This window comes from Mesoplodon densirostris, chromosome X (assembly GCF_025265405.1).
Source record: "Mesoplodon densirostris isolate mMesDen1 chromosome X, mMesDen1 primary haplotype, whole genome shotgun sequence".
In the NCBI taxonomy this organism is placed as follows: domain Eukaryota; kingdom Metazoa; phylum Chordata; class Mammalia; order Artiodactyla; family Ziphiidae; genus Mesoplodon; species Mesoplodon densirostris.
Window position 1 is genome coordinate 79,694,447 of NC_082681.1, and position 18,550 is coordinate 79,712,996.

Genomic DNA, 18,550 nt, shown 5'->3' on the forward strand with positions numbered 1-18,550 from the left:
GGCCTATTCTTCCTTCCCCAGCCAGCATTCTCATCCCTATAAAAGGCGCTCTTCTCACAATGCGTCCAAATACCTAGTTTTCTCAGGGACTTCCTCTTCTCAGACAGCTGGCTATCTGAAAATGTATCTGATGCACACATTTACACAGTGAGCTATCTGGCAGGATTTCTATATTTGCATTTTGAAAAGAGATTCCCCCCAACACACACCCTGCCTTCAAAAAAAAGAAAAAGAAAAAAACAGTGGCACTTCTTTCCCTCCTGCAACTAGCCCTGGACTGGCAAGTTTTTGAAAGTGCAAGTACTTTGTCATGCATAGCAATGAGAACATCCTTAACTGGAGCCATTTCATGATGTCGTCACTGAGTGAAACATCAACTCAGGATAGCTTCAACTATCTTGTTCCTCCCTATATCCTTCCCTGGGAGATATTCCACTCCAGACCACCATCAGGACTGCAGGCCCATTCCTCCTTCCAAAAGCCTCATCTGTCACTGTGTCCTCCCCCTTCACTCCTGCTCCCTAACCCTCCAGGATTCCTTTGCTGAAGTCGATCCTGGGATACAAACTCTATATGAACTCAGTCAGCTATACAAAAATAGAAAACCAGGTATTTTTTTAAACTGCTTTTATTCTTTAAACAAACTACTGCTCGCCTTTTCCCCTTCGTATGTTTTAGTTTAGAACATTTGGTGTGTACAAAGAATTTTTAAATGAATTTAAGTAATCTCACTGAAATACAGGACCTAAAGGTTAAATTTTTTTAATTGTTTACTGCAAATCATTTCACTTTTACTTTTTTTTGGCAAATTCAAGATATCAACAAGTCTCAAATATCAACAAAAGTATATTGCTCATTTTTTGTGCTTCATAGCAGTTGCAGATATAACAAAATGAATCAACTACTTTAATACTTTTTAAAATCTCTCTTTAAATACTTTTTATCTCTAAGAATTAAGGAAAACGACTAAGTTCAGATCTTTCACACTCATACCAGTTGTAGATAGAACAAAGTGGACCAAGTGCTTGAACAACGTTATACCCTTTTATGTCTGAGAATAAAGGAAACTTACTAGTTGATGTCACCCCTCACAGTAAGTTAAACTACCTATCAGTTTGTCTCTTCTTACTTCACATCAATTGCAGATATAATGAAATGAATCAACTACTTGAATAAAGTCATGTCCTTTCTTATATTCAATAAAGGAAATTAAATTGAGATCTTTCACATCTTAGAGCAAGCCTTATCTAGCCTATCAGTTTAGGTAAATCTACTTTCTACATTTAACGCTTACATTTAACTTCTAAAGTTAACAAACATTATTTAGAATTCAGAAAACGTCTAAACAACTGTAATTAATTTGCAACCACACAAGGTTTTATGAAAAAACAAAACAAAATACTAGGGCTTCCCTGGTGGCTCAGTGGTTAAGAATCCTGGGGACACGGGTTCCAGCCCTGGTCGGGGAAGACCCAACCCCACATGCCGCGGAGCAAGAAAGGTGGGAACTTGGCATAGTCACTCCGCTAGGGTAGGACGGTGCAGATGTCTTCCTGGTCACCGGCCTCCGGTTCCCCTAACCCCGTGAAAGAAGCAACCCAGGGACGATCGAGGAGGATAGAAGAGCGAGGGAGGAAGAAGGGGGGGCGGGGGTGGAGAGAGGGGGTGAACTCTGAGTAAAATGAATCAACAAAACCCTGAGAAAACCGAAGGAAAAAAGCGGAGCCTGCTGAGGAGACGCGGCGGCGGCAGCTTCGGCTCCAACGGCAGCCGCCACGGCGATGGCGGCAGCGGGCCTACAAGAGACGGCAGGCCGGGCACCTGACGGAGCCGGCGTCGAGCGGCTTCACCGAGTTGTAGTGCTCCCCGCACATGGAGTAGCTCCTGTAGACCAGGGTGAGCGGCTTCTTGGTGTACTCCTCTCCGTAGACGACGGCGGGCGAGTTGGCCTGGATCACCTCGATGGGGGTCTGCAGGACGTGCGACAGGGCCCTCAGCTCGAGCTGGCCTCCACACGACGCGCTGAACACGATGTCGTCGCAGTAGCTCAAGAAGTCGTCGCGGCTGCAGGCGTCGCCGGTTTCGGGGTCGCTGTAGAAGGGCAGGAAGTCCTCGACATGCTTCCGCATGTACTCGGCGGTGCGCCTCCGCAGGCTCTCCACGGTCACGGAGAACACCAGCTGGTCTTGGATGGCGCGGTACATGCAGTGGCCGTCGGCCGGGATATCCTTCATCTCCAGATTCCTGGCCCACAGGATGGCGTCGAGCTTCATTTCCTCGTCATGGCGGAAGCTGGCCAGATGCTCCATCTCAGCCTTGGCCATCCTCTCCTGCCTTTCTCTCTCGAGGGCCACCTTTCTTTCGCGCCTTCTCTGTGCCCTCGAGAGGTGAGGAGGCTTGTCCTCGAGATCCAGCTTGCCCAGATCTTCAGTGACTGAATCGAGGTTGCTGTTATCAGGGAAACTCTCCTGGAACTTCTGCAGCTCCTGCTGGTGCTTCTGCTCCATCTCGGCCTCGAGGCGGGCCACATCGAGGAGCAACTGCTTTCTTCTCTTCTTGTCGCTCTTGGGGACCGAGCTCTTCATGCCCTGAATGTGGGCCTGCAGCTCTGCCTTCTCGCGCTTGTGGCGTCGTAACATCCGCTGATGCTCACTCTGTGAATCTTCCATGATGTTTAAGGGCAGGCGAGAATCGAAGTTTGGTGGCTGAAGTACCGCTACAGTTCGCGTCAACAGTCGAACCACCCAACTGGCTAGGGCTCCTCAGCCTCCCGTGGCGGCTGTACTCTCTTCCCCTCACCCGCGGTTGCCCTCACTCTATTAACGGCCCTCTCTGCCATTGGCCACTGTCTCTCCACGGCTACGCCTCCTAAACACTCCTGGCACTAGGATTGGCTGTTGGGAGACACTACGTATGCCCCCATTAGACCCCGTAGCAAGGGGTGCTTCTGGTTTTAGCGGGGTTCCTGTCCCGGATGTAAAATCCCGCCTTGGTGCATTATGTGCAGCAACTGAGCTTGTGGAGATTTTCGTGGGCTCTGAACTGCGTACTTCACTTCCTAGCCTGAACACAGTGCAGACACTGGTCGTGCTTGAGAATCACATGACAAATACTGCTACACCAGATGAATGTGCTCTGACACCGGACTTCCCATTGCTCCCAGTGTTCAGGAGGCAATGTGGCTCTCTCCAGTTCTTTAGTTGCCTTGACTGATGAACCCTTAATTTTGTGTATCAGAACAAGATATTTCCTTATGTTCCTGGGAACACAGAATCCTTTCAGTTTAGGCCTCAAATCCACCCTGTCCCATCTCAGTGTGAGAAAGCAACAACCTTAAAGTTCACTACAGCTGAGCAGACTTCGTCTTGTGCCAACAGAATGCACCTACCCTAAACTCCCCTTCTCCTGGGTTCCCAGCTTCCAAAATGGGCTCCCATGAAGCATGACAGTTGGCCTTCATCAAGCCACTTCCTTCTGATTATTCTGAATCTCTAAAAGTTCTAAAAAATAAAAGAAAGTAAAATAAAATCCCTAAGCTCTTTCAAACATGCTCTCATCCTGCCCCACTCTGCTCATCTGTATCGTGAATTCCCAAACAGGAAGGCTCTTGAGACAACCTCCTCCCTGTTACAAATGAGGAAAGTGGACATTTGTCCAAGTTTTTACATATATCAAAACTTCAGTCGTTTTTATTGCTAACTAGGATTCCATGATATGGATGTACTGTAGTTCACTTAACCATTCACCTGTTGAAGGACATCTGGGCTGTTTCCAGTTTGGGGTTGTTACAACCCCTGCTATAAACATCCATATACAGGTGTTTTGTGTGAGCACAAGGCTTCATTTCTCTGGGAAAAAAATGCCCAGGAGTGCAATTTCTGGGTCATATTATAAGTGTATGTTTAGTTTGTGAAGAAGCTATTTTCCACAGTGGTTGTACCATTGTGCGTTCTCACCAGCAGTGTATGCGGAATCAGGTGTCTCTGCATCCTCACCAGCATTTGGTGTTGTCATCATTTTTTATTTTTAGTCATTCTGATAGATGTGTAGTGGTCTCATTTTACAAATTACTTTGCAGCTTCGTTTTTCTAATGAGTACTTAAAATATGAAGCTACTTTTAGGAAAACACTGAATTAAAAATTTTTTTTAACTTGCATTATTCATTATAATGATTTTCTGTGTTTCAAGAAAGATTTTAACTTTTAATCAGGCTAGCTATTGTGTATGGAGGTAGCGCTACCATACTGAAATTTTTAAAATTTAACATTTAGAGCAAGCCTGTTAGGGAAATTTTTATTCACTGGAGAAAAGTCATGGCTAATTGTTTTTTCATTAAAAAAAGAAAAGCATTTGCAATTTTAAATGATGTTTTTCTTAATTTAAAAAGGTCTTTTGTTTGCAGAAAAGAATACTACAAAATGATTTTAATGAGTCTCACAGTATCTAGGAATCTTTACACTGATTGATTTTTATTGAAATACAATATAAAATAAAACTGTAATATATGCTCACTGTCAATAATCTGGAGAAATTAAATTCCATAATTCTCCTGGGAGAAAACCCCAGTTAACCCTTTTTTTTTTTTTTTTTTTTTTTGCGGTACACGGGCCTCTCACCGTTGTGGCCTGTCCCGTTGCGGAGCACAGGCTCCGGACGCGCAGGCTCAGCGGCCATGGCTCACGGGCCCAGCCGCTCCGCGGCATGTGGGATCTTCCCGGACCGGGGCACGAACCCGTGGCCCCTGCATCGGCAGGCGGACTCTCAACCACTGCGCCACCAGGGAAGCCCTCTGTTAACATTTTGTGTTTATTCTTGCCATGCCTATTCTACTCAAATAGAACTGTTAAACAAAGAAACAACAGACCCAAAATGAAGTCACGTGTGCTATGCCCCACATCAGTAAACCAAGACTTAATACGTAACCAAATTGCAGTTTTAGCCCATCCCATGAAAGTGACTTTAACCAGTCAGTCTGGAATTTCCTGGCCAGCACTAGTGAGGTAGTCTGCCACATAGACCCCTGCCTTCCCCAAAAGGAAGGTGACCTCTGTCTGAAATAACCCCTTATTTTGTTGATGACTTCTCTGTCCCACCCCTTCTCTGCCTTTCAAAACCTTCCGTTTTGTACAGTTCCTTGGAGCTGCTCTCTGCTTGCTAGATGGGATGCTGTCCGATTTGTGAATTGCTGAATAAAGCCAATTGATCTTCAAATTCACTCAGGTGAATTTTGTTCTTTAACAGAACTCTAAGCGGTGCTCCCTGCCATCCTGTCTGCCTATCGCCCTCCCCACCTTGGCCTCTGGGGACCTCCCTTCTCTCTTCAAAGATCAGTGAGGGAAATACATCAAGGCTAAAAATTTGACCTGGCTCAAAGTAAAAAGTCAAAACAACAAACAACGAAGCAAAACAGAAAGTTCTTAAATTTCAAAGTTTCTGCGGCAATTTCTTTGTGTCACCAAGGTTTAGTGGTTCTGCTTTTAGACAAGGCATTGTAGTGGGCCTCAGGTCTCTGCATCAGTAGAAGCAGAAGAAAGAAACAGAAACTGCTTTGCAAATGATGCAAAACTCAAAATCCATTGTGGGTCCGATTTCAGGAAAAAATTATACTGCTTTTAATGGAATTAATGATCCCCTCATCTTAGCAATGAAGGAAGGAAGGGCCAGAGAGGGGGAGTGTTGGGCTGATGGTCACACTGCAGAATTCCACGGCTGACTCGTCTGTGTCACGTTTCCCACCGCACTGTGCTGCTGCCACACGCAGCCTTGACATGACTCTTGGCTGTAAGTCAGGCAGAACAGTCCCAACATAGCTTCTGGGGCCATCGGGAGGAATCCCTCATGAAACGGTTGTAAATTCATCTATGAGATTCAAAGAGACCTTGTACGTGCCCTCCGACAATGCCCACGTGTGAGCGAGAGACTCTTCATGAGCTCTGCAAGCCTGAAATCGCCTTGTAAAGGTGGAGGGCAGGCCTGGAGAGGAGAAATTCCTGCGGTGGAACACACGTGCATCTGCCCCTAGGGCCTGCCTCCTCCTTGGCCAAAGCAAAGAGCCTGTTCAAGCAAACTCAAGTGGGTTTAAAGAAACACACTTATTTTTCCCTGAAAAAGTAATGTGTTCGGGCTTCCCTGGTGGTGCACTGGTTAAGAATCCACCTGCCAATGCAGTGGACACAGGTTCAAGCCCTGGTCCAGGAAGATCCCACATGCCTCGGAGCAACTAAGCCCGTGTGCCACAACTACTGAAGCTCGCGCGCCTAGAGCCCGTGCTCCACAACAAGAGAAGCCACCGCAATGAGAAGCCCGCACACTGCAACAAAGAGTAGCCCCCGTTCAGGGCAATTAGAGAAAGCCTCGTGCAGCAACAAAGACCCTACAAAGCCAAAAACAAAAAAAAGAAAGTAAAAATCTCATAATCTCACAATTCAGACTTCACAATTCACTGCTGACATTTGGCTTGTAGCTTTTTAGTGTTTCATTTATGTATGCATGTATCTGTATGTATATTACTGTATAAATGTATATGTATACATATGTATATATAATATGATTCTTATTATAGTAAAATAAATACAATTTACCATTTTAAGCAAAAGATGTGGAATTTAGACTTTACTGTCTCTGAGGATTATTTGCTTTCCTTGAAAGCAGTGGGATGTGTGTATGACAAAGAGACAGGCTGTGAACTGTGGTCAAATAGTTACCTACTAGAGAACTACAGGAGGAAGGGTGTAGAGCCCTCCCTGCACTGTCCTGCTGAAGCTCCTGTCTTATTATTATCAACTGAAAAAATCTGAGCTTGGTGACTACTGATGGGTGACACACTCTTGTCTTGCTACTGCTGTTATTTATTTATTTATTTGGCTGTGCCATGTGGCTTGTGGGATCTTAGTTCCCTGACCAGGGATTGAACTCGGGCCCTTGGCAGTGAAAGCGTGGAGTCCTAACCACTGGACCACCCGGGAAATCCCGTACTGCTTTCATTCTTAAAATTTGATTATATACTTAAAATTTTAAACTCTATTTATATTTTGAATAATCAGTGCTTTTACACCCTATTCTCAGCTGCTGAGTTGGACTCCTTGAGTTTCTTGTGTATCCTTTCTAAGATAGTCTGTGCTCACTCATATGCTCCTTTCAGTTTGGCTCAGAGGTACAAAAAGCTTTAGTGTACAAAGGTTGTATATGTGAAACTGGGGACACTCTACTTGATTGGTAATTGAAGGGATTTTTAAGGGCCTATCTCAGTGGACCTTTTCCTGGGATACTCCAGCCAGAAACCAGGGAATAACCTCTGATCCTGTCTTTGTCTTTACCCTCCTCATAAAACAAATGTTAATTCTACTCCCAGCGTCCATCACTTTGGTCCCCTGTTCTCTCCCTGCTGCCACAGCCCCAGGCCACGTCAGCCGTTGTCTGTCATGGATGAAAAGACAGCCTCTCAAATCAGCTTCTTGCCTCCAATCTCTCTCCTTGCAATCCATTCTTTCCCCTAAGATTCCTTATCTCTAAAGCATAGCTCTGATGTCTCATTCCTTCTGAAAAACAAACTTTTAACGGATTCTACTGCCCCTAGGGTAACATTCTAACTCCTGAGTACAGAAGATTTTTTTCCACAAAGGACGGAGCAAGTGGCAGAAATATTCTCTCTTCTCGGGTGTGGCTGGTCTCTGAATCTGGGCCCTACAGGAAGGCAGCTCATGATCAGAAACTCATGACTGGGATCAGAACCCGGTTACTCCCAGGACCCCTCAGGGATGCTTGCATTCCTGGGAATGGACAAACACTCATTCACATCAGACTGCCACAGGCCCCCGAGTTCTCACTTACTCCTTAGAGAGCCCACTCCCCAGGGGCTAGAATACCCCGAGTAGCCCGTTCTTGGTTTCAAGGTAGCTGAGAAGCCCAGATAAAGCGGCTTCGTGGACATGGGAAAACACCGCTGCCGCTACCCATTTCCTTCCGCTTTTGTTTCAAACAAAATTCTGACGTGATTTTGCAAGAACTTTGAACTCACCTCCAATTCCAGGAAAGCCTTATTAGCCTCTTCCTAGGAGGTGACTCAATTTGGTGATGAACCTTGGTGGCTTCACCTCGGCCACCCTGGTCAATGCAGTCCCTCCCCCGCCAGCTCCCACAGATGCAAGATGGCAGGGGCTCCGGATTTTGTTTCTCACAGGTTCAAAGGAGCAACAGAGCGCGTGTGCTCATGGGCTTCACTCTGATTGGGCAGGCCCAAGCCATAGATTCCCCTGGAGCCAATCACTGTGGCCCGGAAGAATCGGTGCTTTGATTGGCAGACCTGAAAGGGGAGGGTCCTGGAGGTGAACCGCTGTCACCCCAACAGAGTGACAGGGGTTCGCACCCCCAAAAAGGAGATTGGAGGCTTTTGTGGTAATGGAGGGAAACAGACGCTGGAGATGCGAACAACCCTTCTTTACTCGTGTCTCGCCCACTGCCACCTCTGGTGTTTGCCCCCTGGGGACCTCACAGCCTGGGACTCTCTTCCCTTGAGGGCTTCCCCCCTAAATCTGAGATGAACTTTCCGAGCTTCCCGTTCCCTCTTCCTCCCTACTCCAAGCTGGCCCAGAGCATTCCCACTTCACTTCCTCATCTTCTTAACTGGACCACAGCACTTAAGGGTGGGCCTTGGGTTGGCAGTCACTTGGATTTGTGTGCTTCTCATCTCCGAGGCCGTGAGGCTGCCATGGAGAGCACAAACTCAGTCTTAATTATTTTGGGGCCCCTACCCAGCCAGCAGTGCCTGCTAGTAGAGATACTCAGTGTATTTGGTTGAACTGATTAGGATACTTAAACTGTTTTCAAGCCCCCTCAAATATGTCAGAAGCACTATTTACACACTTGAGAATGTATTCCAGTGTTTCTAGGCTATTCATTAGAACAGGTCCCTTGGGCAACTCTGCAAGCCCGCTCAACCGGTAGTTTTGCACTTAGGAACAAGGGCTGGAGTCAACATTGCAGTTGTGGTGTCTCCACCTTAGGCTATTCCTGCAGCTCCACAATACTGTTGTGTTTCCAAACTCAAGACTCATCAGGGCCATCCCTGGGGGAGGGATGAACATTTCTGTGCTTGTAGAAAGAGGACTCAACTGAGTAAAAGAGGCCTGGCAAATCTCCTTTAGTGCTCCCCCAGCTCCCAGCCCAGGCCTTCCCCATGCCCAGGGGCTTCTGTGGTTCTCTTCTGGCTCACTCCCCACCTCTAAGTAAAAGAAACCTCTTTTGTTTTCAAATTTCTTCTAAATCCCCATTAGACGCTTGAATGGCCTGAAAACCTCTGAGGTGGTGGTTATCCAGCCTGGGCTTACACATCTCCAATAACAGAGAACTCACCACCTTGTGAGATGGTTTTTCATATCTTTGAATAGCTCTGATTATCAAAACATTTCTTTCTTACGCCAAACCAAGACTGCTTCCCTATTGTTTCTGCCATGTAGTGCTGTGGGGTCATACACAATGTTCAGAGACAGGTCCTAGATATGTGTGTGTGTGTGTGTGTGTGTGTGTGTGTGTGTGTGTGTGTGTGAAGGAGAGAGACAGAGACAGAGACAGAGAGATAGAGAGACAGAGAAACCAAGACAGGCACAGAGGGAGCTAGAAGGGCCTACAGAGATCATCTAGGTCAATGGTTAACGCAGTGTTTTGGCAAGATTAATTCAGGAGCAGTAAACATATTTAAGGGGCACATTTTTCCTATTCAAAGTCAAGTTGGGACTTGATGGCTGAGTTAATGAGCGTATGCATAATCCCCCTAGGAGATACCCACCGAAATAAAACAGAATCAAAATGAGATAAGAAGATGTCTTCTTTTTCCAACTAGGAACAGGCCACAGACGCAGAGCACAGCCTTGGTATCTCCATATGCAAAATAATTTAAACCAAAGTAAAAATGAAGACGCCAGGAAAAAAAGGCATAAGCTACCTGCCTCCTCCCACGCCCTCCCCGACCCCATGACAGAAGGCCAGTTCACTATTTCTGTTTCCCTTGTTTTCTATCTGTTGCTCCAAGGGCTAGGTTTTCTCTTTCCTTTATTCTTTTTTTTTTAATCTTCTAAATGGGAGCATAGGCAATCCGCTTTTAGTTCTACTGGTGGTTATTTTTATGACGGTAAGCCCCACGCTTAAGCCTACAATTCTCAATTTTTCAACTGCAAAACTGAAATGGTATCTTTGATTCACCCTCTGAGAGATAAGAAAAATTTCACATTTACTCTTTACCTCCTGACTTTTTTGTCTAATTTCTGTCCCTATCTAGTTTAGATAAATTATGGTTGTTTTACACAGCATAGCTTTTCTTCCAAGGACTCTACCTGACTGTCAGACTCTCACTTCAAACAAAGGCCCAGGCGCAGTTTCACAAGTGAATGGACTATTTCAAACTTTCAAGGAGCAGATAATTCCTATGATATTTAAATTATCCCAGAGGAAGAGGAAGAAAGGAAATAGTGTTTTGAAATCATTTTTTTCTAGTTTTTAGATGATACATAGATACAACTTTCTACTTAAAAATTCAATGATATAATGGATAAACAAAATGTGGTATATACACACGATGGACTATTATTCAGCTTTAAAAAGGAAATTCTGACACCTGCTACAACGTGGATGAACCTTGAAGACATTATGCTATGTGAAATAAGCCAGTCACAAAAGGACAAATATTGTATGATTCCACTTATATGAGGTACATAGAGTAGTCAAATCGAGAGACAGAGAGTAGAATGTTGGTTGCCAGGGGCTGGCAGGAGAGAGAATGAGGAGATATATAGCCTTGCAATAAAAAAAAATCCAACTCTATCGAAGGACATAGTTTAAAAGGAAAAAGCTCAACACCTTCCTCCTTCCACCCACCCATTTCTTTCCCTCTCCCTAGAGGAAACAATGCATGTGGATGATCCAAAATTTACTCAGCTAGTCCTCACTGAGGATATTTAGGTTGTATCTAGAGTTTTACTTGCACAAACAACACTCTAATGAATAGCCTTGAAATATACTGCCGTATAATACGTATACCTGTAGTATAGGTCCCTGGATAGAGACTGCCAGTTCAAAAGCTATGTGCGTTTTATTTAGTGAGTTAGTTAGGTTTAGATTTATTTATTAACTCATATAGTTCAAAATATCAGCCATTTAAGAGATCACACAGTGCAAAGCTCCATCCCATCCTTTTCCCCCAGCAACTTGGTTCCCCTCCTCAAAAGCAACCAATAGTATCATTTAAAATATATTCTTTAGTCATGTACAAGGGAAACAGTATGTTTGAGAATACCTGTTTCTGCATTCTCCCATCAACACAGCGTATTATCAAACTTGACTTCTTTGCTAATCTGACTGATGAAAAATGGTATCTCAGTCAATGTGTATTTATTTAATTTGTAATATTATGAGTAAAACCGATGGTTACTAAAGCTGGGAGACCACGCCAGCCTCCCTCTGCAGCTTCTTTCCCACAGCTCCCTCACCTGTCACCTCTATCCTCCAGCTCCACTGAACACGGACACACCATGTTCTTTTTTTTTTTTTTTAAATGTGGACCATTTTTTTTTAAAGTCTTTATTGAATTTGTTACAACACCGCTTCCGTTTTGTGTTTTGGTTTGTTGGCCTCAAGGCACGTGGGATCCCAGCTTCCCGACCAGGGATCGAACCCTCACCCCCTGCATTGGAAGGCAAAGTCCCAACCTCTGGGCCACCAGGGAAGTCCCGACACCTTGTTCTTTCACTCCTGCCTTTGCTCTGGCTGTGTCCTCTGCGAGCTCCTCCTAAGCCTCCCTGCCACCCCAGGTCTGATGAAGTGTCCTTCCTCTGTGCTTCCTTTCATCACAGCACTGGTCATGCTGCCTTCTGTTTATTTCTGTCTATTTTCCCATCTGCCATTTCTACTAGATGGCGAGCGCTGGGACTGGATCTTTATCTCTCTACCTCTACTGTTTATCACCATTCTCTTCAGTAAATATGGAGTGAATGGATGAATGGACAGCTGGCAGTTTCACATGGAGGTCACTGGAATGCAGTTATTCTGTGTGACTGGCTGAAACGAGATTTACCCTCTCATAAGAATGTCATATATGTGGAAGGTGGCACTTGAAATCAGTGGTGAAATGGTGGATTATTCAGTAAGTGGTGTTCGGCTAACTGGTTAATTACCATAATTGGAGAAAATCAATTTATGTCCTTGTCTTCCACCCAAGTAATTTCCAGGTGGATATGTTAAATAGTGTTAAATATAAAGAGAAAGCATAAAAAACTTGAAAGTATATACGAATATTGATCCAACCTCGGGATGGGGAAGCCCTTTCTAAGCAAGATACCAAGACAGAAACCATAAAGAAAAAGATCGATAGATAGACTCCATTACAATTTTAAACTTGAGCACACGCAAAAAGTCAGAAACAACACTGAGAGCCTAATAATGTACGGGAAAAACTATTTTTAAAAAATATCCGAATGAAAAGTGGAAGGACTTATTAAAAATCCGTAAGAAGAAGACAAACTTACCCATAAAAAATTAAGCAAATGTCAGGGACAGGCAATAAATTAAGAATTATTTGTTCCAGCATGAATGAAATAGACATGCTAACAAATACTTAGAGGAATATTCTACCTTACTAGTAATCAACAAAGGGTCAACTAATACAGCATTTTTCACCTAACAAATGAGCAAAGATGATAATTTTCAGTGTTTGCAACTATATGGGAAAATAACACTCTCACACCCTGAGAATGTACATTGGCTCACTCTTTCTGGAGGGCAATTTACCAGTATGCATTAAAAGCCTCTCCTTTGGACCTAGATCACTTCTAGAAATCTTATCAAAGGGGAATAATCAGAAATATAGACAAAGACTCAGCTACAAGGATATTACAGTCGCATATTTGTAGCAGTGGGAAACTGAAAGCAATCTAAATGTCCAGCAATAGAATAGGACAAATAAATTGTGGCACATTCACAGGTTAGAATGCAGGCATTAAAATCATCGTATTGAAGACTGAGGAGAGAAGGAAATGCTTATAATGTATTGTTAGGTTAAAAAAAAAAAAGTAGTTCAAATAGAATGATACCAGTTTCGTTTTTTTTAAATACGCATGTCTATGTGTGTGTGTAGAAAAAGGGTGGAAGGAAGGAAGATACTGACTGGCCTGAGGAGTCCCCGCACACAGGCCCCCCTGTCCCCAAGAGGACACTCTGGTAAGCCCCAGTGGGATTTGCTTTCACGCTGCAGCCCAAGAAGTTTTGGCTTCCACTGTAGGACCTGCGGGAAGAGGCCGAGTGGCTCCAAAATTACTGTAGACAGAATGAAGGGGTGGTTGCTGCCACAGCTGATAGTGTTATAGTGTTAGGCCCCTAGGTAATGATACATTTATTGCGCATTTTATACATATTTTCATTTAATGTACCTAACATCCCAAGAGACACCTCTAAGACGGGCATTAACTGTCCCATGTTACTGATGAGGTAACTGAAGCCCAGAAAGATTAGATGACTTAATCCAAGTCACAAAGCTAGGAAGCGGGTATATGAGCTGGGCTTCAAATCCAGATAGGTGTCCTTGTCTTTGGCTGCTAAGGCAAAAGTGCATGATCATGAGGAGTAAATGAAGAATGGTAAGTAAATGAATGAAAGTTGCTTCTGGAATTGAAGCCCTTTGGGAACAGTACCCCATGGCTTTTGCACACACAATTGCCCAGAACAGTCAACTGTCCTCAGTGACTGTGGTCACTGTTACAAAATGGAACAGACTGCAAATCCCTCATGTCCTGCCAGATCCCACAGCGAAGGCCCCTTCTTGGCTTGTGCTCTGGGCCTGGTTGGAATCTGGCCTGGGTTTACTCTTCCCCATCCTTCCAGCTGAAGGCAAACCCAGTGGAGGAAGCTGGGACAGGCCCAGTGAGATCTTAAGGGTTCCCTAGACAGAAATAGTTATTTCTCTTGTATTTAGGGAGAAAGAAGCCTGTAAAATGGGACTCTGCTGGTTTGTTTGCTGCCTTCTGCTGGGCAGAATTCCGTGGGCAGCACCAGGCCCTCCCCCCACTCCCAGCAAGGCCCACATTATCCAGGCAGTGCCCTCTTCACCAACCTATGCCCTCTTCCGCGGCCATGCCCCCTTCCTTGGCCAGTGCACCCTGCCTTCACAACAGTGCCCCCTCTGCATCCAGCCCCTCCCAACTTTATGTGCAGATAACTTCCCTAGCGAGTGCCTCCTCCCCTAGCCAGGTGCCACTCCCTAGCCCTTCCCCATGCAAAAGCCAGGAATCCCTTTTTCACCTTATACCAATTCATACCCTATACCAACCAGGCCCCTGGTCCTTGTCACCAGCCTATTCCCTCTTCCTCACTTCCCTAACCCTGCTCCTCAGTCTATAGCCCCTGGAGCCAGGCCCCCTTCCCCAGGGAGTCCCATTTCCCCACATTATGCACCCTGCCCCAGCAGATAAGCCCATCCCCCATCAGAAGCCCTTAACCTGCCTGTGCTTCCAAGCCAGCCAGGCCCTCTTCTCAGCCGGGCTCTCTTTGTCCGTTTATACCTGCCTCCCCAGCTACCTACGCCCCCTTCCCTGGCCAAGGCTACCTCCCCAGCCTGGTTCCCTTCCCCTCCTAGGCAGGCTTCCCCTATACCCACCTAGACCCTCGCCCCAGCGGAGTCACATTCCCAGCCAGTATCCTCTTTTGCAGTAACCCTACCCAGGCCCCTGCCTCGGCCCCTGCCCCAGCTTCTTACCCACCCACCCACCCCCGCCAGCCCGTGCCCAGGCTCCCTGACCCAACTTGCTTTTCCTTCCCCAGCCTATGTCCCCTTGCCCGGCCAGGCCCCTTTCCCCAGCCAGAGCCTCTTCCTCAGCCTATGCCTCCTTCTTTGGATTGGCCCCCTTTCTAAACCAGCCATCTTACCAGCCTGTGTCCAACTCTCCAGCCTCTAGCCACTTGCCTGGAAGTTTTCCCACCCTGGGCCACAGCCCAGCCTCTTTACCGTCCTATGCTGCCAGCCTCCCCTCCCCAGGCAGGCCTCAACCCCAGCCTGTGTTATTCCCCATGCAGGACCCTTCTGCTCGCAGGCCCCTCACCCAGCCAGGGCCTGTTCCCCGACCTGAGACCCTGTTGACAGCCTCCTTAGCCAGGCTACCCTTCCCCAGGCAAAGCCCCTTTTCAACCCTTTGTCCCCTTGCCCTCACGGGACCCCTTCTCCAGAAAGGGCCTCCTTCTGATAGCCAGGTGCTTGTGCCCAGCCTTTTCCCTTTTCAGCTGGACCACTTTTCCAAGGAGTTCCCCCTCCACTGGCCTTTCATAGCCAGTGCCAAGTCGCATGATGCTCGACCACCTCAAGCTCCACTCCTACGCCACCTCCATCCGCAAGGCCGTCTTGGCACCCATGGACAATGAAAATATGCACACCCCAGACATCGGGGGCCAGGGCGCCACGTCAGAAGCCATCCACGACATCATCCGCCACATCCGCATCATCAACGGCCGGGCCGTGGAGGCCTAGGCCGTCCCCGGGACTGTCTCGGCCCACCCTTTACATCCGCTTCGCACCCCCAGCACCCTAATTGGCTCGGTGGGTGGACCCAGAGCAAACACACTTCTGCCACCCCCAGAAAAAAAAAAAAAAAGGCCTCCTTCCCTGGCCAAGCATCCTCCTCTCTCAGCTCTCCACCACCAGTAAAGTCCCCTCCCCAACCATGTGACATTTCCCTGCCGGGACCCCTTCACACACACATGCCCCCAGCTGGGAAGTCTTTCCCAGCCAGACTCCTCCCCACAGCCAGGCTCTCTTCACCCAGGGACCTAACAGCCTCTCCCCCAGTCTAAGCTCATTTCCCTAGGCGGGCCTCCTTCCCACTAAGGTACCTTTCCTCAACCGGTATACCCCTTCCTCAACCAAACCCCTCCCCTAGCTTATTCCCCCTCCTCAGCCAGACCTTTGCCCCATCCCTAGCCTGTGCCCCCAGCTAGGTCCCTTTCCTCCACCATGTGCCCTCCCTCAGCCAGGACACACGCCTTCCTTCCCAGGCAGGATCCCTGCCCTAGCAGGCCCTCCCCACCTGCTAATCCCCCTCTTCCAGGCAGGTCCATCAACCCACCGATTATCCCATGCCCAGCCTATGTTGGTCTCAGCATTCGAACCTCTCCCGCCACCAGCTTCCTTTCCTTGCCTGTGCCTCCTTCCCAGGCCCCATTCCCCTGCCAGAGCCCCTCCCCAGGCAGGCCACCTTTCCCTGCCAGGATATTTTCTCCCCCCAATCTCCCCCAGCCCAGCCGGCCTCCCATCCTCAGCTTGTGCCACCCTATCAAGTCTCTGCTCCTTTTACAAGACAGGCCCCTTCCCACATCCAGGCCCCTTCCCCAGCCTCACCCTCTTCCCCAGCTTAAGCCTACTTTCCCAGCCAGGTCTCTTTCCCTGGTCAGGTGCCATTCCCCAGGATTTTTCCCCTTTAACACTCAAGGATTCCTCTCTCATCCTTTGCCTCCTAACTCAACTAAGCCTCTTTCCCTTGACCAGCCGAGTCCTCCTTCCCTAAGCAGCCCCCGCTCCATTATCCCCTTCCTAGCCTGGCCTCCTTCTTCACCCTGTGCCCCAGTCCACACAGGTGTCCTTACCTCGCCGTCTCCCCTTCTTCTGCCTGTTCCCCTTTCCCCTGCCACGGCCCATTCATCCTCCTAGACTGACCCCTTCCCCAGTTTGCACCCTTTGCCCCAGCCAGGCCCCCTTCTATAGATTACGCCTCCCTTCCTGGCCTATTCTTCCTTCCCCAGCCAGCATTCTCATCCCTATAAAAGGCGCTCTTCTCACAATGCGTCCAAATACCTAGTTTTCTCAGGGACTTCCTCTTCTCAGACAGCTAGCTGGCTATCTGAAAATGTATCTGATGCACACATTTACACAGTGAGCTATCTGGCAGGATTTCTATATTTGCATTTTGAAAAGAGATTCCCCCCAACACACACCCTGCCTTCAAAAAAAAGAAAAAGAAAAAAACAGTGGCACTTCTTTCCCTCCTGCAACTAGCCCTGGACTGGCAAGTTTTTGAAAGTGCAAGTACTTTGTCATGCATAGCAATGAGAACATCCTTAACTGGAGCCATTTCATGATGTCGTCACTGAGTGAAACATCAACTCAGGATAGCTTCAACTATCTTGTTCCTCCCTATATCCTTCCCTGGGAGATATTCCACTCCAGACCACCATCAGGACTGCAGGCCCATTCCTCCTTCCAAAAGCCTCATCTGTCACTGTGTCCTCCCCCTTCACTCCTGCTCCCTAACCCTCCAGGATTCCTTTGCTGAAGTCGATCCTGGGATACAAACTCTATATGAACTCAGTCAGCTATACAAAAATAGAAAACCAGGTATTTTTTTAAACTGCTTTTATTCTTTAAACAAACTACTGCTCGCCTTTTCCCCTTCGTATGTTTTAGTTTAGAACATTTGGTGTGTACAAAGAATTTTTAAATGAATTTAAGTAATCTCACTGAAATACAGGACCTAAAGGTTAAATTTTTTTAATTGTTTACTGCAAATCATTTCACTTTTACTTTTTTTTGGCAAATTCAAGATATCAACAAGTCTCAAATATCAACAAAAGTATATTGCTCATTTTTTGTGCTTCATAGCAGTTGCAGATATAACAAAATGAATCAACTACTTTAATACTTTTTAAAATCTCTCTTTAAATACTTTTTATCTCTAAGAATTAAGGAAAACGACTAAGTTCAGATCTTTCACACTCATACCAGTTGTAGATAGAACAAAGTGGACCAAGTGCTTGAACAACTTTATACCCTTTTATGTCTGAGAATAAAGGAAACTTACTAGTTGATGTCACCCCTCACAGTAAGTTAAACTACCTATCAGTTTGTCTCTTCTTACTTCACATCAATTGCAGATATAATGAAATGAATCAACTACTTGAATAAAGTCATGTCCTTTCTTATATTCAATAAAGGAAATTAAATTGAGATCTTTCACATCTTAGAGCAAGCCTTATCTAGCCTATCAGTTTAGGTAAATCTACTTTCTACATTTAACGCTTACATTTAACTTCTAAAGTTAACAAACATTATTTAGAATTCAGAAAACGTCTAAACAACTGTAATTAATTTGCAACCACACAAGGTTTTATGAAAAAACAAAACAAAATACTAGGGCTTCCCTGGTGGCTCAGTGGTTAAGAATCCTGGGGACACGGGTTCCAGCCCTGGTCGGGGAAGACCCAACCCCACATGCCGCGGAGCAAGAAAGGTGGGAACTTGGCATAGTCACTCCGCTAGGGTAGGACGGTGCAGATGTCTTCCTGGTCACCGGCCTCCGGTTCCCCTAACCCCGTGAAAGAAGCAACCCAGGGACGATCGAGGAGGATAGAAGAGCGAGGGAGGAAGAAGGGGGGGCGGGGGTGGAGAGAGGGGGTGAACTCTGAGTAAAATGAATCAACAAAACCCTGAGAAAACCGAAGGAAAAAAGCGGAGCCTGCTGAGGAGACGCGGCGGCGGCAGCTTCGGCTCCAACGGCAGCCGCCACGGCGATGGCGGCAGCGGGC

At 46.6% G+C, this 18,550-nt stretch overlaps 1 protein-coding gene across 1 annotated transcript; it reads right to left on the minus strand.

The window, feature by feature from the left end:
• Positions 1-1,796: 1,796 nt before the first annotated feature.
• Positions 1,797-2,669, minus strand: LOC132481669 (OTU domain-containing protein 6A-like). The gene has a single exon (XM_060086506.1). It carries the CDS (start codon positions 2,667-2,669, stop codon positions 1,797-1,799), a length of 873 nt encoding a protein of 290 aa, XP_059942489.1.
• Between the last annotated feature and the right edge of the window lie 15,881 nt (positions 2,670-18,550).